The sequence below is a fragment of the Helianthus annuus genome, chromosome 4 (assembly GCF_002127325.2).
Source record: "Helianthus annuus cultivar XRQ/B chromosome 4, HanXRQr2.0-SUNRISE, whole genome shotgun sequence".
Taxonomy (NCBI): Eukaryota; Viridiplantae; Streptophyta; class Magnoliopsida; order Asterales; family Asteraceae; genus Helianthus; species Helianthus annuus.
In genome coordinates this window covers 113574246-113597142 of record NC_035436.2, presented here as the reverse complement: position 1 = coordinate 113597142, position 22897 = coordinate 113574246, and the positions used below count along the sequence as shown (strand labels likewise).

The 22897-nt window shown below is 39.6% G+C and overlaps 2 protein-coding genes across 9 annotated transcripts; one reads left to right on the top strand and one right to left on the bottom strand.

The window, feature by feature from the left end:
• Nucleotides 1–1700: 1700 nt before the first annotated feature.
• On the bottom strand, nucleotides 1701–10112 carry LOC110886279. 8 transcript variants are annotated; one of them, XM_035989593.1, is made up of 9 exons: nucleotides 9904–10109; nucleotides 7293–7368; nucleotides 6798–6939; nucleotides 6435–6707; nucleotides 6198–6345; nucleotides 5221–6120; nucleotides 2950–3265; nucleotides 2737–2797; nucleotides 1701–2044 (listed from the first exon to the last, which is right to left on the bottom strand). In XM_035989593.1, the coding sequence occupies exons 2-9, from the start codon at nucleotides 7346–7348 to the stop codon at nucleotides 1865–1867; spliced, it is 2076 nt and encodes a 691-aa protein (XP_035845486.1). In that variant the 5' UTR covers nucleotides 7349–7368; nucleotides 9904–10109; the 3' UTR covers nucleotides 1701–1864. The 8 variants fall into 8 exon arrangements, 7 of the variants coding, with proteins under 7 accessions (XP_035845486.1, XP_021989753.1, XP_021989751.1 ...); XM_022134061.2 differs by lacking the exon at nucleotides 9904–10109 and adding an exon at nucleotides 9702–9826; XM_022134059.2 differs by lacking the exon at nucleotides 9904–10109 and adding an exon at nucleotides 7447–7613.
• Nucleotides 10113–10516: 404 nt separating this feature from the next.
• On the top strand, nucleotides 10517–22273 carry LOC110886278 (pyrophosphate--fructose 6-phosphate 1-phosphotransferase subunit beta). The gene is made up of 15 exons (XM_022134055.2): nucleotides 10517–10975; nucleotides 11064–11185; nucleotides 11285–11338; nucleotides 11424–11530; nucleotides 11604–11709; nucleotides 11796–11859; nucleotides 11945–12033; nucleotides 12105–12236; nucleotides 12402–12572; nucleotides 12634–12749; nucleotides 20536–20647; nucleotides 20739–20823; nucleotides 20889–20933; nucleotides 21016–21084; nucleotides 21740–22273. The coding sequence occupies exons 1-15, from the start codon at nucleotides 10654–10656 to the stop codon at nucleotides 21814–21816; spliced, it is 1671 nt and encodes a 556-aa protein (XP_021989747.1). The 5' UTR covers nucleotides 10517–10653; the 3' UTR covers nucleotides 21817–22273.
• The last annotated feature ends 624 nt before the right edge of the window (nucleotides 22274–22897 follow it).

Sequence of the window (22897 nt, the reverse complement as noted above, 5' to 3'; positions counted from 1 at the left end):
AACAAGGCTATGTTCGTGTTCGTTCGTTAAGGAAATTTGGATGTTCGTGAACTGTTCGCGAACACATGACGAACAGAAGTTTGTGTTCGTGTTTGTTCGTTAAGGAATTTTGGTTGTTCGCGAACAGTTCGTGAACACTAACCACGAACGTAAACGAACACAAACAAACACAAATGAACTTTAATTTTGAAAATAAAAAAAAGGCACCCTTAATCTTAAACATTGTACACAACGAAAGTAGTTAAATATAACCATTTAAAGATTGAAGGGATAGATAATATTGGGTTCAATCGATTGGAGATAAGCAAGTAGCGTGATATCAAAAGAGGGAGAGGGCCAGAGAGAGGAAAATAATACATATGGGGAAAGTAAAAAATTAATAAAACATTAAAAACTTTTAGAAAAATAAACATAAAAAACCGAACACGAACAGACATAAACGAACATATTACCGAACGTTCACGAACACAGTCGAACGAACGAGACCTTTGTTCGTGTTCGTTCGTTAAGCTAATTGAACGAACATAAGCGAACTTCCCGCCGAACGGTTCACAAACTGTTCACTGAACGTTCAGTTCGTTTACAGCCCTACTTATAGTGGTGCTTATAACTTCATCAGTTGTGCCGCTTCTCTTTGCAATGGCATATGCCTTTAGAAAGGCAAAGAAACAGCCTCACATTAAAGCTCCTCTAATTCGTACAGGAAACAAGCGGCTGTGACACTGATGATTGCTGGATGTTGGTGTTTTGGTCCATTTTGATGATTGTCCAATCAACTCGGTTCATAATAGACATCATTGAATTTTATATCATTCGGAACACCCGCTACAACGCGCGGGCATCCCCACTAGTATTAGATTATAGTCCCATGTATTATATGAGTTGAATAAATAAAATATTTTCATAAGTTAAAAATGATAAAATATCATATAAATATTCCTTAAAACCACTCATAATTAAGACAATGTCAAAGTTTTTTCTTTGAAATTTCGAGAAAAATATAATAATTTTGAAATAAATTTACATATATTAAAAGGCCAATATATAACAGATAATTATTGCTAATTATTATAAAATACATAGGTGAAAACTTACAATTTAGACTTTGGTTTGCATCTAAACTCCTCCTGGTGGTGATCCAAAGTTTCGATATAAATCGATTCATACACAAGTTTCTGCAACACTAATTTTTTTTTTTTTAAATACACGTACAAGACCTAATAGTTCACACAGTTAACCAACCCATTAATTAGTTTGTCTATTACCAGACCAAAAGATAGAATAAATCGAAACTAATAGGCATAACAACTGATTTAGCCACACACCAACTCAAAGATCAATAATAACATGCAATTAGATACATCACAAGTTTGTGATAAAGAACTTTAGTAAATCACACATTCATAACTAAAATATAATTAAACAAGCCAATCAACAAAGATTCATCGTGTCTAACAGGCTATTAGGCAGTTAGCCGGCCATGTTTAAGTTCAAATCACACAAGCAAAGTACATGATTCAGAATAGTAGAAAACTGGAAAACTAAAGTATCATCTACCTGTATTATCATTCATACATAAATACATATACCGCATAATGTACCTGTACATAATGCTTCTTCTAATGTGAAACATAAGACATTTACACAACCATCTTATTTCCTCTCTCCCACTACTTATCTTCTATGCACTATGTACAACAAGTCTATTATGCATTATTCGCACATATTATTGATTCTGAAAGGAACGTGTCCCTGTCTAGCTTTGTTAGGTTACATGAAATAACTAGTATAACGAATATACACATAAACTCTACTTCATTGCTAAAAAACAAATAAGCTCATAGCTAAAGAAATCAAGATCTATTTACATCTCCCTCTGAAATAGAAAAGAAAATACAAACTCAAACCCAGAAAGACCGAAAACCATTGCTTCTTTATGGGCCAATCCTTCAATAAAACCAGCAGAATTCGTTGATAAACATAAAAAGATGTTGTCAACTCTGTTTTGTGCTTTTAGTAGGCAATGACCTAAGTTCCTTGGGTTCTGGCTGTGTATAAAATAAAGAAAAAACCCAAGTTATAGAAAACTAACTTTCCATGAATATAAGCTGAAAGTTTGATAAGAATAGCTTTTGGATTGTCATCATCATCATACTCGGTAAATCTCACCTATAGCAAAGCTAAGGTAGGGTCTGAGGAGGGTAACATGTAGACAGCCTTACCTCTACCCCGTAGGAATAGAGAGGCTGCTTCCAGTGAGACCCCCGGCTCGATGATAGTTTTGCATCAAACCTTGGACAATACCACTCGGCAATTCAGACAAAGGCCAATTAGTGCATGTATTCCCTTGTCTTTCGGCTATCAACGCCACCACATGATGCATGATTAACCATCCCCCTCTTTTAACATGATTTTCAGGAAATAACGTTAAAATTAGTGCACTTTCACTTTTGCCCCCGAGCGCCCACACATATATACATTATATGTGCATACCGCAAGCAGTAAATTTTGAAGCATACTACCTCCCAAATTGCTTTTTCAGCTACTCAGAGTGCTAGTTTTTTTTAAGGAAACAAAATCTCTTTATTCAGAGATTTGTATTGTTTTTGCAATTATAGTTATTTACAAGTAAACTAAAATATGGATAGCATGTGCGGCTCATACCAACCCGGCCCATTACAATCTACACTATAACCCATTAGCGACCTGATAATAAGATTGGAATAAGCAACTTACTGGGGGCGTCTGGGCTGGCTGATGAAGTCTTTGAATGAACTCCCGTACATGATTGTATATACTGCATATACAAAAACACACTTTTTCTTTAAAAGGTGTTTATTTATAGGAACCACCTCCACAATTATTATTATTAAGTTATATTAATTATAAATTAATATTTTTTTTAATATAAAATAATACTGGGAACCACCCAAGAGCAATGAATCTAACCTTAATCGGTGTCTATTGCAAGCTGCAAAGAATGCAACAACACCATATAAAATGCTCTTGATAGCTCGGAAAAGCTTAGAGAAAAGGTCATTCCAAAGAGCGCGCCACATAGAAACCTCATAAGTGTGCGTGGCTGCCACCTCAGCTTTTGAAGCTACCTTTAATATGGGGCTCACAAACAGCCATATACCTCCAAGTGACTCATATATGTACTTGTATATATATCCCAAAAACTTGGATAGTCCAAGAACCACTTGTATTGGAGCACAAACTGCTCTCCAAAGGCACAACAATATTGGGCTCATCACACCTGTCGCTGCAGTTAGGTGACAAGATAACAAGTCACAATGGGTTGAGTTCAAACTTGTAAGACCATGCGTAGTCGTTAGAATTTGGGCTCCACGCCGGACCTTCCGCCCCCGTGGGCCTTTTTTTGGCCAAAATTGGGTTGGCAGGTTGTTAATTCCACGCCGGAGAAGAATTGGGTTGGCCAATGACAGTTATCTCCTTTTTGTTTGGCCAATAAGATTTTTTTATGGTTTTTTTTTTATTTAATTTTATTACACCTCTTCTAACATAATGCCCACATCCACACTACACCCATTTTAGAAAACGCCCCATAATGCCCCATTGCTGACTGGGCTGCCACATGGCGCAAAACGCCCAAAGGTAGGGGCATTACCACTACACATGGTCTAACTTTATTATATGCTCATTTTGCTTTTTATTTTATAACAATTTATTAATGCGTTAATTGTAATTTAAAAAAAAACAATAATAATAAGGGGGTGGCCGGGCTGGCATAACGGGTCAACCCGATATGTTAAGACACGAACACGATAAGACACGAACCCGAAACACGTAAACACGAACACGACACGAAATTTTATCGTGTCAGATTTTCGAAACATGAACACGAACCGGTTAATAAACAGGTTACACGAAACGACCTGTTAATACACGAAAAAATTACCAACGTATCATACGACCTGTTTAAGACACGAACACAACCTGTTAAGACACGAACATGACCTGTTTAAGACACGAACACGACATGCTAAGACACGAACACGACTTGTTTAAGACACGAACACGACCTGTAAAAGACACGAACACAACCGAATTGGGGAAGCTGTGAACCGTATTGGGAATGGTGGTGATTGTGAGAGTGATTTAAAAATTAGGGTTTGGATTGTGAAAAAGAACCGCATGTGTTTGTGTATAATTCATCCCAGGTCCCATGACTGATGACCCCATGTCCACACCCACATATAATATTTTTTAATTTTTAATTATTAACATGTACTTAACGGGTCTTAACAGGTTAACGGGTTTTAACCTGTTTAGACACGAAACCTGTTAAGGTCTTATCGTGTCGACCTGTTTTAGACACGAAACCTGTTACACGAAACATGATAACTTCGTGTAGGGTCGTGTCGTGTTAGCGTGTTCGTGTCAGAATTGCCAGCCCTAGGGGTGGGGGTGCTCCACTTTTCATCACTCACCACACTCAACCAGCTTCCGCCACATCATCGAACTTCATTCCATCACTAGTGATGGATTTTAGTGGGGGTGCCCATGCCATCACTAGTGATGGATTTTTTTTTAAATAATAAATTAATAATAACAATTTCATTTAAATAAACATTACTTTAAAAAAAACCTAAACATTGCAAAGTAAAAAAAATTAAAAATTCTACGGCATCTCCCAACCCCACTTTTCACATATTTCGCGTTTGCGTTGAAGTAGGATCGACCTAAAGGGTTCGTTAAGAGTGTCGTGCGGTTGTAACATGGCGTTTAAATCACTATTCTTTTGGTTTTCGGTTAAGTGTTTAATATAATATACGCCTCGTCACGTTTAAAGGTTAAGGTAGAGATGGTATTTTTGTGGGTTGAAAGGTTAAGATATTTTTTTTGTGGGTTTAAAGGTTAAGGTGGATAGCATATATATAGTGTTTAAATTCTTTATTTTTTATTTATTTTTAAACACCCCCAACGGTCCCCTCCTCAAAGGTAACTTTCAAAATTTCACGCGTGGTCACCAACATGCACCGGCGGCGGCCACGAACCACGCTTCATCACGGGGCACCCCATGACTCAATTATACATCTGACCCATGACTCAATTGAGATCAAACACTGACTGCCCCATTTATTTATAATTAGAAGATGGTGAGAGAAATAGATTAGCAAAGCCCCATTTATTTATTTATTTATTTATATTTAATAATTAAATGGTGGTGAATAATGAGAGAAATAAATTAATTACCGAAGTTGCAAATAACTGATGAGATGTACCACACAGGGAGCAGAAGTGTGTCGACGCAATTGTCCACTAGATTCCAAGATGTCCCCACAAGCATGCAAATGAATGAGTGCAAACGTTCTCCCATCTGCATAAACACATTCCAAAACGGAAAAAGCCCATCCACAACTACCATAAACGGTGCAACTAATGGCTGTGTGAGAAACGAAACAAGTGACTTAAAAGCGCGTGTCACCATCAAAAACCACATGACCGCCTTCTCCGCATTATGCAGAAACAACATAGTACCCAAGTATTTAATCCTCGATACCATCTCCCATGTTTCTATCCAATCAAACAAAGGTCCGAACAAACGGGAAGCCGTTGCTTTAAGAACAGGGATGTTTTTGTACAGATCATAGAAACCGATCAAGACTGTAACAAAGGATATTGCAACGTATAGAGTTCTTGCTAAAGGGCACATCCATGGACGATAAACATGACAGAAAACTGGATAAGACTGAAAGAAAATAACCCATGATGGAAGTCCAGCCTCTAGTAAAGTAAGTAACCGTAGATCGAGCATTATTATTTTTTGTAATTTAAATGGGAGGTCAGCATCGTTGAACCGGAATAAGAGCAATACGTCTCTGTATTGGGTTGCTTCTACACATTCACTTGGACATGGAGAGGGTATACTTCCACTGGAAGATGTATCATTCTCAACATCTGAGGAATTTATTAACTTTGTATTTTGTATATTTGTTTCTTCTAAAGCTTCTTCTGACTGGCTGCTGCTGCTGCTGCTGCTGCTGCATGGAGATTCATGTTCTGATAACACACCGTTGTTCAACACTTTATCATCATCGCTTGATGAACCGCAGGTGCTTGGAGTATCCATACCAGCTTCATGAAATGCTTCTCCTGTCAAACAAAGCTTATATCATTTAATATACTTTATCATCATCATCATCATCATCATCTCTAGCATATTATTATACCTATCATAGAGTTGAGGTGATGTTCCAAAAGAAGACGCTCATATGGAGTCCCTAGAAACCATGAAGTTATGCCATTAGCAGCTTGAGCTATGCTATCAAATTCCCATCTTCTCATGTATTTCGCCTCTATAGCAAGAGATGTATCAGTCTGCTCATACACTAAAATATCAGGTCCCTAATAATTAATATTAATATATAGCACAAACGTGTAGTCTGATTTTGTTTGAACTGAAAGACCTGAAGCTGGTTCAAATAATTGATACCACGGACGTCTTTCCATGCAACTTGAAAAACGATAAATCCATAGAGGGTTCTGTGCAATTTGCTATTTGCAAGCAAGGAAGTCCTTAGCTTCTTTACAGGTAGCAAGACCCTCTTTCTTGTTTGTGTTGCCATTGACAACCATCTTCTCAACTGTCTTGAAGGTTTGGAGCGCTGGGGATCCTGTTTAATCTCCTCTTCCTCCTCCTCCTTTTGGCCTCTTGTGATTGCAAAGGGGGACAGCCTGGACTGAAAACAAAACCAAGAAGATATTTTCCGATTTGGATTTGGATTGGATGAAGCTTTGAAAAGAAAAGCTAGGAGGACGTTTTGGCCGACCTTGGTAACCATTAACTGCCACAGGTGTGCGGGCCCTGAGACCAAGTCCTCCAGCCATGGTCTGTTATCCACCAATATGTAAAATGTCTTGCTCTCAGGTGCCAGGAAAAGGCTAAGATCAGAAAGATAAGACTGCAAATCCCTGCATCATCCATCATAAAGTAATTAAAGGAGCATGTAATTCAGATTCCAATTCCATTGAATTCAATTACACACAACACAACTAGTGTCAATTCATCTTTTAAATAGCAGCATTTCTTCAACTGCATCAGCCTCACACAACATATAACCCAACAAAACACTCAATTTCAACTACAAATATTTATTTAGTAAGCCTAAACCCCTCCTCCTTTTTGCAAAATAAATAACCAACATTTGATTTAATAATAATAATATGTTAATAATTGAAGCTTACTGCCAACTAAACATGATTACGTTAGGAATGATGAAATGAAAACCCTAATAATAAGATGAGAAATTGTGCCGCGTGCATACCCAATCTGAAAAGCTTTTAGAGGAAAAAAGTGGCCAACATTGTCGCATCTCCCCATGTAAACCACGCTCTAGCCCCCTGGATGGATGGATACAAGCAATTCTTAAATACAGATAGATAGATACACGAGCTTGAATGCAATAATAACAATATTACGTATAGTAAGTAATAAAGGAGCCTGAGGGGAATTGATTAATCGAACAACGCCATTGCGCAGAATCAACGAAAGAAGCAGCGTGGAACGGAGACAGAGATCGCCGATTAAAGCATGAATGCAATTCCTATGTATACGACGAATAAACATGGTTATTATATTCTCTCTCTCTCTCTCTCATACACACAATACATACATACGTACATACATACTTTTCGAGACCATGGAGGACACGTAGACAAAAACCAACCTCGTCTCCTACTATGGGCCACCCAGCCCATACCTATACTTAGAAATAGCAACAGGCCCACGAAGAAACCAACCCCATACATTGATTTTGCAATGGATTTCATGACATTAGCTATGTGAGTACCACAAGGCAGGCTTGATATAAGAATAGGGTGAGACAGTTATGAATATTGTTAGAAAACTAGTTGATCCCCGCTCGCGTTGCGGGGCGATGGCCAAATAGTTCTCAATCAAATAAAAAAACACTACTATAATTTTGCTAGGAAAAAAACTAAAACGATGATAAGACTGTAATTTTAGGCAGCTCCTTTAGACCAAAAAAATTTAAATCGAGTCAACCAATTAAAAAAAACTTTTATAGTTTTGCTAGAAAAATTAAAACGATGGGGAAAACGTAACTTTGAACTGAGGGGAAAATCATAATTTTGTTTCATGGATAAAATCGTAAATTAAATGGACCAATAGGGTTGAAGACAAAATCGTAACTTGGATGTGTGAAAAAAAACTAATGGCAAAACTGTAAATTTAAACGGGGTAAAATCGTAATTTTGAACCGAGGGCAAAATTGAAATTTTTAGTCGGGAAAAAAGCGTAAATTTATTTTAAAATGGGGGTAAAAACATAATTTTAAACAGATGGCAAAATCGTTATTATAAGGAAAAAACCTAATGGCAAAACTGTAATTTAATCGGGGCAAAATCATAATGTTGAACCGAGGGAAAAATTGAAAATTTTTAGCTGGGAAAAAAATCGTAAATTTATTTTTAAGTGGGGGTAAAAGCATAATTTTGAACTGACGGTAAAATCGTAATTTTAAAACAAGATAAAATTGTAAATTTGTTGGACCAGTAGGGAAGCGGGATGCATGACTATAAATATAAACGGGACAAAATCGTAATTTAGAAAAAAAAAAAATGAAATGCTGGCAGGTGGCCGCCCACCTCCACCAATCCAAGTAAAGAACTATTGCCCGGCCTGTAATTTGTTATAGTAGATAATAGATAATTGTTCTTCTCATCTCATCCCTTTCAGTGAATGAATAAACTTCCTTTCACATCTAATTTCTTCCTGCCAAATTATTAGTGTTGGAAGTTTATGTCCAGTTCGATAAGTGAACGCTATTGATCGGGTTTTGACCCACAGGAGTTACACCAAGGACAACGAGGTAATTCCTTTAATTAGATTAAATGACGTATTTTGACGGAAAATTTATAATATTTTATTTTATGAAGTTATAAAATAAAGAGTAAACTGCCATTTTGGTCCCTGAGGTTTGTTCAGGTTTGCCACTTTAGTCCAAATCTCAAAGTTTTTGTATTTGGGTCCCTGTGGTTTCATTTTTGTTGTCATTTTGGTCTAAAAGTGAAATCGGACCAGATTCCCCTAAACTAACCCTTAAGTTTTGTCCTTTTCCTCAAGGGTATTTTAGTCATTATTATGAGTTTATTATAACAAATCATTAAAAATGCAGAATATTCAAAAATGCAGAGCAATTTGTTCAGCTACACCATACCACCACCACCTGCCACCACCACATTATACCCACATGCGACTGAATTCCACCACAATCGTCCACCCTCCACCACCAAAAACCCTAACCCGGTTACCCATATGCGAAAATAAAGAACTCCCAAAACCATACCAAAGTCAAATGCAGAATAGTCAAAGAAACAGATCAATTTCTGTGACGAATACCATTTTGTTTTAAACTTAATGTGACATTCAGCTGTTTCATATAACAATTTTATATAAAAAAAAGGACAGAACGTGCAGCGAATAAAATGAAAAAAAAAGGGATCAGTTTGGTCGACCCCATGATTTTCGTATCACAGAACAAACGAACAACCACCAGGTTGTTCTGTATTGTTTTTGGGGTTTAATTTTCTTATCCTTGAAACATTTAAACCGATTTCATCTTCTTCGTTACAACGAAAACTTAATCGAACAAGAACAAGCACAAGCACAAGCACAAGTATAGACAAAACGAATTGATTGGCGTATGTTATACCTCCCGACCACGTGGACGCAGTGAGTCGATGAACTCCGATGTGGCGAACTTCGAACTTTCCGGCGAGAGCTTTCTTCTCCGGTGAACTTCCGGCGACGTCCAGTTAGCGAGAAAGAGAGGTTTCTTCGAGAATCATTCAATGATGTGTATAATAAGGTTTTGTGAGTGAAGAGGATGGGTTTTAGAAAGAGAGGAGAGGCACCTGTCACTGCCGAGATGGAGGATGCCAAAGCCATTGTCTCGATCTAACCTCCTGTTCATGAAGAAAAACCCCCTGATGACTCTAAAGCTCTTGCCATGGTGGCGGTGGTAAGGCGGTGTGCCGCCGTGAGTTTAGATTAGAGAGAACGAAGAGAGAGCTGGAGTTTTATATTAGCGAGAAGAGTAGAGAGAGAAAGAGCTGCTTTAATTTGAGGAAGATGAAGAAATTGGTGTGCTTTTATAAACTTATTATAATGATAATGACTAAAATACCCTTGAAGAAAATGACAAAACTTAAGGGTTTGATCAGGGGAATCTGATCTGATTTCAAATTTGGATTAAAATGACAACAAAAATGAAACCACATGGATGATGGATCCAGATACAAAAACTTTGAGATTTTGATTAAAATGACAAAACTGGCCAAATCTCAGAGACCAAAATAGCAGTTTACTCTAAAATAAATATTATATTAAACTTATTCAAATTGAGTTCTATGTTATGGACTTTTGTTACAAGAAAAAAGTAAACAGTAAACAAGTTGATGATTCTTACGAGAGGTACACATCTCCTAAAAATGGTTGGAGGGAGGTAAGTTAATGGTATAGCTCCAAGTGTAAAAGGTGAATGAAAACAAGGGTTTGGGTGAAAATAGAGAGAAAGGGTAAGGGTTTTTGAAATGTTGTAAAATATATATCTAGAAAAAAGGAAGGAAGGAAGGAAGGAACGTGCATGATTGTGATCGGCGTTGATGATGAAAACTGGGCGGTCGGCCTGTGTCTACAGTGAGGTTGAGAGTAGCCGCCTTAGAGTCCCCATTCCTCTTCCCTCCCTGCTCAAATCTTCTTCTTCTTCTTCTTCTTCATTTCATGTCGTCGATGGCCCCAACACCTCTGCCGCCGCTAATCCAGATGAAATCGCAAAGCTCTTTCCAAACCTTTTCGGCCAGCCATCAGTATCCTTCAAAGCAGGAGCAGGAGGCGCCTCATTACCAAACAAGTCTCTAAACATTGCTATTCTTCTATCCGGAGGACAGGCTCCTGGTGGACACAATGTCATTGCTGGAATTTTCGGTATTTTTTCAATACAGCATGTTTCATTACCACCTCGTCTAACTTATTATTCATCACCATTTTCCTATCCTATCCTATCCTATTACAGACTATTTACAGAATCGGACTCAAGGCAGCACTATTTATGGCTTTCAAGGTGGCCCTGCTGGGATTTTCAACTCTAAATATCTTATCTTGACTCATGAATTTGTCTATCCTTACAGAAATCAGGTAATCTTGCATCCATAATATAATTCTTCTTAACACTTTTTTTTTTTTTTTTTTTTTGTGCAATTCCCTAACTGCATCATCATCATCATCATCATCTAGGGTGGCTTTGATATGATCTGTACTGGAAGAGACAAGATTGAAACACCTCAGCAGGTATTTCCAATGCCTTGATTTAATATATATATATATATTATTACCATAGGTTTTGTTTGGTTTGTTAACGAGATTCTATATATAGTTTCACCAAGCTCGGGAAACAGCCAAGATGCTTGATTTGGATGGAATTGTAGTCATTGGTGGTGATGACTCAAATACAAATGCTTGCCTGCTAGCCGAAAACTTTAGGTCTGTAAGTTATATTTTGTTTCTTGCCTTAAGTCACATCAGCAAACATAATTTAATTTCGGTTTCATTCAAGGGCTAATGGCTTGAAAACTCGGGTTATTGGATGCCCAAAAACCATTGATGGTGACTTGAAGTGCAAACAAGTTCCAATAAGTTTTGGGTTTGACACTGCGTGCAAGGTAATTTAATTTACTCATGGAAGGAAGGGATATTATGCAGCTAGATCTATTTTCAGCAAGGTGTTCATTCTATGTATGACATGCAGATATATTCAGAAATGATTGGAAATTTGATGGTGGATGCACGTTCCACTGGAAAATATTACCACTGTAAGTGTACACATTTGTGCGTGCAAATCTCTTTCTTGACACATTACAATTGTTTGCTTCTTCCAAATTGTAACTTAAACTGCAGTTGTAAGGTTAATGGGCCGTGCTGCATCACACATAACTCTGGAGTGTGCACTGCAGACCCACCCAAACATAGCAATCATTGGAGAAGAGGTATCCCTTTATCCTTGTCTTATGTTATCTGTAATTTAAATTTCTAATAAAAAAGATGATGTTTAATTCAGGTTGCCGCCAAAAAGCAGACTCTGAAGAGTGTCACAGATTATATAACAAATATAATCTGCAAACGCGCAGATGCTGGTTACAATTACGGTATCATCCTCATACCAGAAGGCCTGATTGATTTCATTCCAGAGGTAAAAAAAAAACACAAGTAAAATCTCATTCTTTGGTAGGCTATGGGGGTAAACCTTACCTCTATCCCATGAGATACTAAAAAAGCATGCGCACACACATATATAGTAATACAAATATCAAGTGAAATTAGTCTTTGTCTTAACCGGATCATGTATGATACGCAGGTACAACAACTTATGGCAGAGCTTAATGAAATTATAGCCCATGATGTTATTGATCAAGGAGGATCATGGAAGAAGAAACTTAGGAGCCAGTCGCGTGAGCTCTTTGAGATATTACCAAAAGCAATTCGGGAACAACTGCTGCTAGAAAGAGACCCTCATGGAAATGTGCAGGTACAAACTGATTCTAAAGAACAGAATGGGTTGGGTTTGGTTCATTATTTTTTGGTGATAGGTCTCCAAAATCGAAACCGAAAAGATGCTCATTCAAATGGTGGAAGTTGAACTAGAGAACAGGAAAAAGCAGGGTAAATATAACAAGGATTTCAAAGGGCAGCCACACTTTTTCGGGTAAGCAATAATTTTTTATACTCATATAATCATAGTGGGAGAGAGAAAACGTAATATATATATCACATTCAAAGCACCAACTACAAGTATATTTATGTGGTTGTGGTTCTCAACATTTTTTTAGTTCTGAAAAGAATGTCTCTATTATGTTGATAAACACTTATACATAGTTTTTTTTTTTGAACGGCCGACAAAAATTTTATTCATTGTAGCAAGACGCTACCCACCAAATGTACAACGAATTATACCAAGATCACCAAAAACAAAAAAACATTACATTACATCAACTATACACCAAACTCTAAACTTTAAACCGGCTCCACTCCTCCCACGTTGAGACCGCCCCCTTCGATCTATTCTTAATCCAAAGGTACGCCATAGCTTTTATCTCGTCTAACACCTTCACTACATTTGGATTTGAGTGCCTGAAAAGAACATCGTTCCTTGTTTTCCATATGTTCCAAATTGCTACCAAGACGACGGCATGTAACGCTTTGCGTTTTTTCTCCGAGCCCGAGCTTGATACATGTAACGATAACAGATCTTTCAACCCAAACGCAAAGATTGGCGGTAATCCGCACCAAATCGCCAAGTTTTGCCAAACCATTTGGGCGAGCTGACACGATACAAAAAGATGATCCGACGTCTCAACATATTCGCTACATAACACACACATTTGATCCTGAACCTGCACATTCCGAGCCGCTAATGCTTGTTTCGTTGGTAGCCTTTCCATATTCGCCCGCCATGCCACCAATCCCACCTTTTTGGGCACCCAATTGTTCCACTCAAAAGCATGAGCAGGCCTGGACCGGTTCAATGAGCTAAGGATCTTTTTTATGTTGGCAACCGTGAAGTAACCATTTGGTTCCAAATTCCAGCTCCAAACATCTGGACCAGAAGACGTAATCGGTGACCCAATCAAGTCAGAGAGTTGCTGAAGCTGATTTGTTAACTCCCCACCAGATATGGGCCGAGCCCAGGCCCAATTAAATACGATTCCAGCTTCACCCAAACCCACACGGTCAGCTAGAAGACAATCCTTAACTAACTCTTCTTTAAACAAGGCTGGGAATTTGAGATAAAACGGTACTTGGTCAGCCCAGGCATCCAGCCAAAACGAAATATTCTGCCCATTCACCCAAACAACCGATATCCCATGTCTCAAGTCAATGTCAGCAGCCAAGAGTACCTGTTCAATGCTGGTAATGCTCTTCCACGGACCAGCAACCGATGCTTTAACTGGGATGTCACACCAAGCTCTTGGTCTATGATGAACCGCCCAAATTACTTTCCGCCACAGAGCTGCTTTTTCAGTTTTAAAACGCCACCACCACTTGGACAACATGGCTAAATTAGCATCTCTAAGAGACCCAAAGCCTAACCCCCCAAATTCGATCGGAGCGATTGTTTTATCCCATGCCACCCAGTTCATCTTGGCCTTTTCTTCTGATCCTCCCCAAAAGAAGACCCTTCTGATCTTATCCAACGAGTCTAGTACTTTTATAGGTGCTTTAAACAGGGAAAAATAGTAAGTAGGAAGCGAGTTTAACACTGATTTGATTAACGTAATTCTCCCACCATATGATAAAGTCTTGGCTTTCCATATAGAGAGCCGATTTTTGAAGATGTCGACCACTGCTTTCCAATTGCGAGCAAGATTCATATTGGCACCAATCATTAAACCGAGATGCTTAAATGGAAACGTACCTTGTTTGCAACCTAATAGGAGAGCCATATTCTGAATTTCCTGATCTTCCACCCCAATACCATAAACACTACACTTAGCAAGGTTTATTTTTAAACCCGAAGCTAAGTAAAAGCATCTCATCATCCTGCGTAGATTGATAATGTTCGATGTCGCCCACTCGCCAATGAACATCACGTCATCCGCATAAATCAAGTGAGATAGAGTTGGGCCATTGTTGGTGACCATAATCCCATTGAACAAACCGATAGAAGCTGCCTTTTTCATCATCCCGGATAAAGCCTCCATTGCTATAACAAACAAGAAAGGGGACAATGGATCTCCCTGGCGGAGCCCCCGTGAGCAATCGAATTCCCGAGTAGGAGAACCATTGACAAGAACGGACGCTCTGGCCGAATACAGAGTAGCCATCACCCAAGTTCTCCACCTACTAGGGAAATTCATTTGTGCCATAATCGAATCCAGAAACCCCCAGTTGACCGAGTCATAAGCCTTATTAATGTCCACCTTAAAAAACATCCCCTTTCGCTTTTGCTTCTTTAACCAACTGAATACTTCGTTAAGGATGAGTGGGCCGTCCATAATGTTTCTCCCCGCCAAGAAGGCCGACTGTTGTTCCGAAATAATACTATCCATAACCCCTTTTAGCCGGTTAACTAGGACCTTAGAAATCACCTTGTTAACGACTCCAATGAGGCTAATCGGTCGGAAATCCGCTGGACTTACCGGGTCTTTCACTTTCGGGATTAGTGCAATAAAAGAGGAGGTACAACACTTGTTGAGTGATCCATCATCATAAAATTTATTGAGAAGCCTAACCAGGTCATCTTTAAGGCCAGACCAACACCTTTTAATAAACTTGAAATTAAATCCATCCGGCCCCGGTGCTCGATCCCCTTCACAATCCCATACTGCAGCTTTAATCTCCTCCAATGTAAACGGTCTCACCAACATGGAAGCCTCTGAGTCAGAGATAGTGGCCAGATTCGGACACACCATACCGGGTCTAGCAGCCATCGGTTCCGAGAACTGACAAGAGAAGAACTCATATAGGTGCGCTTTAATAGCTAACGGGTTAGTCACCCATTCGCCATTGATCATCAACCCATTCAACCTGTTGGAACTAATATTGGAATTGATAACCTGATGAAAGAATGCAGAATTCTCATCCCCATCAATGGCCCATTTTGATCTGGATTTTTGTCTAACATCTAACAGCTTTAATCTATCAAATTCAGCCACAAAGCATTTACACTCCGCTCTCTCAGCCAACTCTTCCTCCAAGAGCACTCTTTCTTCAGCCAGGTTTTCGATACAAGCTAGCCGCCTCTTTTTACTGCCATAAATCCCCTCCCTATGTTCCTTATCCACTTTCAACCAGGATTTAATATTATTTTTCAACCACCGAAGTTTAATGGCGAGGGCTAGGTCTCCCGGCCCCGAAAAAGAGAATAAACCACACTTTTGAAGCACAAACTCAAGGAACCCGGGAAACTCAAACCAAGAGTTAAAAAAACGAAATGGGATATGGCCGAAGTCAGACAAGATAGTAGATAGGATGATAGGGCGATGATCAGAAACTTCTCTGTCTAAAGCTATCACCGAAGCATTGGGCCATTTCTCCATAAAACCTAGACAAACCAGATACCGATCCAATTTGCTAAGCTTCCTACCATTGTCTGAGATATAAGTGAAACTACCCCCACCCATATTATACTCCACCAATCCAGCCGAGAGAATAAACTGATTAAAAGCATCAGCATTTGCTTCATTAAACTCAGAATTCAATCGCTCATTAGCGTTCCGAACTTCATTGAATTCCCCCATAACAACCCAAAGGCCTTGTAACGAATTTCTGACCCCAAGAATCTCCAACCAAACCGCCCGCCTACTAACCGCATCATTTGGAGCATACACATTTATAAAATTAATCCAACAATTAGACTGCACAAGATAGCCCGAGACAACAATAAAGTGCCGGTTATGAATAGTATTAACACACCTGAAGACAGCAGGGCACCACAGGCAAGCCAAACCACCGGATCTGCCTTGTGAGTCAACTACAGCTATTTTATACTCGGCCCTACCCCAAAATTGTTGAAACATAAAAGCTTCTGAATCCTGCAGCTTAGTTTCTTGAATCGATAGAAAGTGTATCCCGTAACTGGTCTTGAGGCCACGAATCCAATCCGACTTTCTGCTACAATTCATCTAGAGTTATTGTTTGCACCTTCTTCAACGATAATCTGCTCCGCCATCGATTCAAAGCCATTTAGATCGACCCCAATAAGAGACCCAACATGTACTGTTTCTTCAACCTCAACCCGCACATCGTTATTAACTGGACGGTCATTACCCGAAACCGGAATACCAGACCCAGGATCATCAGCCGTAACAGGAGATAAGGGTGCATTCACATCGATCTCAGAAGCAACATCGACATCCACCATAATTTCAGGTCCTGCCCTAACAGGGGTGTTTAAATCCAACTGTTCCTGGTTAGAATCTTCCGGATAATAAAAGGATCTTTGTGGGGGACCTTGGGTAGACCCAATGGAAGGTGGGCTCCTATCCATTCTATTTCTCTTACCAAGATTTACCAGAGGAGTTGGGCCATCCCCAGCCATGTCTATAGTAGGCCCAATAGAGTTTAGACCCGGAAGCAAAGAATTGGGCCCCTCAATCTCCACGTGATTAGCATAGGAAAAATTCCCCACGTTAACATCATTTATTTCTCCTGCATGCGCCGCCGAGTTCACATTCCTTTCTCCTTTTTGTTCTTTTCCACCAGCATTTACACCACTTGGCGTTTGATCTTCCAGAGGCCCCTGATTATCGTGCAACCGTTCATTTTCCACCGGCACGGGTTCCGGCCGTTCAGAGGCCACGTCATCTACCATCTCCACCGCCGGAATCTGAACATCATCCTGACTACCTGTATCACCTTGCTTAATTTCACCTTCTTCTAAATCCTCCATATCCTCCGAGTCACCGTCCGAGGCCCACTCCGATTCCGAATCTGAATCTAGTAAACTCTCTGATTCTTTGTTATTAGACCCAACGTGCCACTGCCCAGGGGACTCAGAGACCCATATGACAACACTTTTATTATTCCACTTAATTACCACTGCCTCATCAATCTTGGATAATTTGGACGTAAGAACTGTGACAGATCCAACCGAATTATCCTCCTCCGGCCATGAGAAAGAAGACTGTCGTACTACTACCCCAAATAATTCACCAATTCGGTCAAACAGATTATTATCCCGGATGATAAACGGCACACCAGAGAGATTTAAATTCGCCAGACGAGTAAATGGGATGTCTTCACCATTCCAAAGAGAGAATTTTGAAAACACCGTTTCAAAAAACTGGGAATGCAGATCCATGCACGTGCTAGCATAAACTTTATCTTTAAAAGTAATCATAAACGTCATACCTCCCACAAACGATAGGCCAACATCTGTCATACCTTCCCCTTCAATTAGCTGTCGAAGCTTACTAAGAGACATGATTTCTCTAGTGTGCCCCAACAGTGATCTGCCAATACAATGAAGGGGATATAGAGAGCCTTTTCCTGCCACATCGACAACTTTTGCACCATGGCCACTATCAACCTTATTACCTTTTAACAAGTCGGCATAGGACGTCCCCTCTTGTACAAATGACGACCCAACAGGACCTTGACTAGGTATTTTATTCCTCAATGGATAATGCTGACCAGAGTTACTGCCACCAGTACCGTTGTTAACTGTTTGATAGCTTTCCTTGGGCCGCCATTCGCTTCTACCCAGGTTATCCGGACTGTAATTAAACCTTTTATGGTCTTTGTCATATTTGGCCAGTGAAACGATAGCCTTCATATCAAACATCCTAACCGTGTTCATAGCCACCAGAGTCTCCTTCATATTACCCACTCCAACGTACCGGACAAAGCCGAAACACCTACCTCTTGCATCCCTCTTACGAGCCACGTACACATCTGAGACAAAGCCATACGGCTGGAAAGCCCTCCATAGGACATTCCTTGTTACTCGGTCAGAAATGTTCTGCACAAGGAAAGTTCTTTCGACACCATCACCTTTGCTTTTCCTATTCTTTCGATTCTGCACATCCGACCACGGACCGCCATTATCCTGGGCTCCTTCTACATCATTCATCGAAGCCATTTATAACCTTACGCTATCCTCCAAAGCCCTCCGAAAAACAAACAAACGAATCAGAAGCTTCCCGACCCTAAAGGTGTTAATGGGATTCGAATCGATCTAGCTAAACTATACTCAGATAGCCGCGATCAATATCAGACCCACTAAGCCCCGAAGAAGACAAGGAAGCCGCTGCGGGAACTGAGGGTGGAGGAGATAGCGGACCAAGAGCAGTGAAGCAAACCGGACCGGAGGAAAGATGAAGAGATGCAGGATCAAGATAGAGGGGAAGGTGCGACCGGATCTTTCAAGGAGAAGGAACCGGGACCTCACGCGCTATTTCGACGGCACTCACCTTCAGTCACTCCGGCGACGTTTCAGATTCTTGTACATTTTAACACTTATACATAGTGTTCCAATGAAAAAAGGTAAAGGTTTCTCTCTCTTTCTTTAATTTTATCTCCTCTCTTCTAAGCCACAACCCACATAACAAATTATCAGTTATTGGGTTAAATTTTGAAGTAATCAGCAACCAATGCTCCCTCTTGTACTCCCAAGCCGAAGTAAAACTGTTTGCTTTGTTATGGTTTCAAATTTCGACGGCTTGGTTTTTGTTTACAATGATCAAAAGCCGTTACTAACAGCTTGGCTCATGGTTCGACATAAAAACTGTTAATACCCAGATCTATGTAGATAGATAATTACTCTTGACCCAAAGCCTTCCAAATGGGTCAATTTGGGTTGCTTTTAGAATTATATGGGTTTGTTTGGTTAAGATATTTTAACTAAATGGGTCACTTGAAATTCCATCTTGTTATTTTCGGGTCAAATCGGGTCGGCAACATTAAAGAAATGGGTCGATGTGGGTTAGTGTCTTAAAGAAACGGGGTAGGTTTCGGATCGGAATGGGTTCAGTTCAAATTGAGTTTCGGGCCGAGACGGGTTTCGGCACGACGCAGGTTTTGGATCGGAACGAGGTCGGTTTGGGTCGGGTTTCGGGCCGACACGGGTTTCTGCATGGGACTGGTTTCAGATCGCAACGGGTTTTGGGCCGACTCGAGTTTCTGCAAGAGACGAGTTTCGGGTCGGAACGAGTTTCGTACCGTTTCGACCCGTACCGTTTCGACGCAAACCGTTTCGACGCGAACCGTTTCGACCAGTACCATTTCGAATCGAACCGTTTCGACCCGTACCGTTTCGACATGTACCGTTTCGACCCGTACCGTTTCGACTAGTATCGTTTCGACGCGAACCGTCTCGACCCGTACCGTTTCGACCAAGAACCTCTATCAAGGATAAACGCAAGATTATATTCCCTCATGTGATTATAGTTTTACTTGTTACAGGAAAAACATATCGTTTTTGTGTACACATTGTTGGCATTTTCACAAGTTTAAACTTCAGAATTAATTTAAAAACCATGATTTGCTTCTTGTAGAAATAGAAGGTTCGTACACACTACAAAAGAACTATACAAACATGGATATTCTTGTTGACCAATCGTATTCTTTCTTAATGACCATGTCTCAAACTGGAAGCAATGATTAGTAAGTAGCCATCTTGCATAACCCATCTAAACTGCATTTGCATATTAATAGAATTGTATTTTTATTTCTTTTGTTTTTAAATTTTGTAAATTGTCGTCATTTAACATTACAAATACAATTGTATTTTTATAGCCAACCCGACCCGACCCAAAAACCCGTTCTGACCCGAACCCGTTCCGACCCGAACCCGTTCCGACCCAAACCCGTTTCGACCCAAACCCGTTTCGACCCAAACCCGTTTTGACCCGAACCAAAACAACCCTTTTTTTAATTGACCCGTTTCGACCCGAACCCGTTTTGACCCATGACCCGATCCGACCCGACCCGTTTGCCAGGTCTCTGATAATTAAAAGAAAAAGCTCCTGAAAAACAGTGTGCTAGTGCAGTTATGAAGGCAGGTGTGGTTTACCATCGAATTTTGACTCGAACTACTGCTATGCTTTGGGTTATGGTGCTGCAGCTCTGCTTCATGCTGGGAAGACAGGATTGATCTCCTCAGTTGGCATTTCATCTTTTTCTTCTTTCAGATAACAAAACATACCATGCTTGCTAATCCGCTAATGCTCATGGTTGTTATGGTTGGCTTCAGGTGGCAAATTTAGGAGCTCCTGTCAAAGATTGGACAATAGGTGGAACACCATTGACGTCTTTAATGGATGTGGAGAGGAGACACGGTATGATCATGTTTTCAATGCTTCGTATGATGAATGCATATTAATTAAATCAAACATTTTTGCAGGCAAGTTTAAGCCTGTCATCAAGAAAGCAATGGTGGAACTCCAAGGTAAAAACCATGACACAATTCTTTTAAACGTATAATAATAATAATAATAATAATATTCATATCTACATTTCGCTTGTATCAGGTGCTCCTTTCAAAAAATTCTCGTCTATGCGTGAGGAATGGTCTCTAAAGAACCGCTACATCAATCCAGGTACATTCAGCAAACCTATTCATTGTTGATTAGATTGTAATGTAATAATATATATACACGTTGACTATTTAATATTTATTGTAAAATTGGGAGAAATTGAAAAGCTATTTTGATTACATTTTCTCTTCAAAATTTATCAATTTTACCATTACAAAACCTTTTAATCAAAGGAAACCTTATCATTACTCGACACAGTGGCGAAGCTTGAGATTTCCGACTGGGGGTCGAAAATGTATATACCCAAAAATTTCTATAAAACCGGGGGGTCGAAAACGTATATACCCAAAAATTTCTATACGAAAACTACATACTCTCCACTACTGAGCGAAAAGTTTGGGGGGTCGGCCGCCCCCACTATGCTGCGCCTCTAACTCGACACGCGGAGAGCCACTTTTACACAACACATTGATCAGACTTTGGCTTAAAATTCTACTACTTTTGCGCAATGATTACGCTCACAACATTGACACGTGTCATAATTAGCGTAAAAATGGGTATCTTATACACGTGGGTTATATTGATAGGATATTTGGGTCAAATTGATAAAATGAAGAGTCAACGCTATTTTAATGATGTGCTTAGTCAGTTTGGCTATATCTACAGTTTTTCTAGCAAAATGTGCTTTTGGGTCAACTCAACATATTTTCTTTCGCAGGCCCTGTTCAGTTTGTTGGTCCAACATCTGATGTTATCAACCACACCCTAAAGTTGGAACTTGGATCCCAGGCATAGGTCGCTTTATAGATTCTTTAATGCATAACAAGATTTTACATTTACAACAATGTCATTTTTTAAGTAGAGACAACCTCCGAAGTTTGAATTATCGATCCTCGACATAAATGATCTAACTTGCTATAATCAGCCTTTTGAATGCTTCTTTCGATTTGAACATTTTACTCGCACGGGTGATCCATATAGCCACATACTTGTGTCCATGGAGGGATTGTTGAGGCTAAACAACTTTGAAGGGATATAACCAATGTGGGGTAGCCCACTTGGTAGAGACATATGGCTCTTAAAGAGGAGGCCCCAGGTTCAAACCTAGACAAGATAAATAATGTTGGGGTATCCGTTCGTTACCGTTTAATATTCAGCAGTTTTCCCGTAAACCACCATTCGCGTACTGTAAAGTCGGGTAGATGTTTCTAGACACTCTAAAGGCCTAATTAAGTTTATTTCAGTCTTAAAATGCTACTTATAATCGTCCCAATGTTTGTTATTTGCGAAATTAAGAGCCGTAAATTACCAATTGTCACAAATATAGGAGTCAAAACCTTGATTTACAAAACCATATTTTGTTAAGTCATTTTGTGAACTTGATATTTTGGGATATGTTTGTAAACAATATACTAAAATCTTGTGTCTTGATTTCATATAATATAATATTTGGCAATGGCATCGTGGTTTATTTTATCATGTACTATCGGATGTAGTGAGAACCTTTCATAGTCGCACCGACGCGTTTCTGCTACGAGCAGGGTGTGACACAAATTTCCTCATGTCTTCACGCTTTAAGGCTTAGTGCTTCACGCAATCACACTTCACTCTTCACGCACAGTCTGCACCGCTCACGGGCAACATTTTGAGCGAATGACAATTGAGCGAAAGTGAGTAACATTTTGAGTGAAACAATGGTGACATTTAAATTTTATGTTTTTTTTTAAATTTAATTTAAAATTAAAACTGAGCGAAAATCGAGCAAAACCGAGCTGCTTGATTGTAAATCAAGTGAGTTCTAGTAATATTTTCTGCTCATTTCCTTAAATTTGAACATAGTTGAGCCGCCCGGTTTAAATTCAAGCAGTGTACGAGC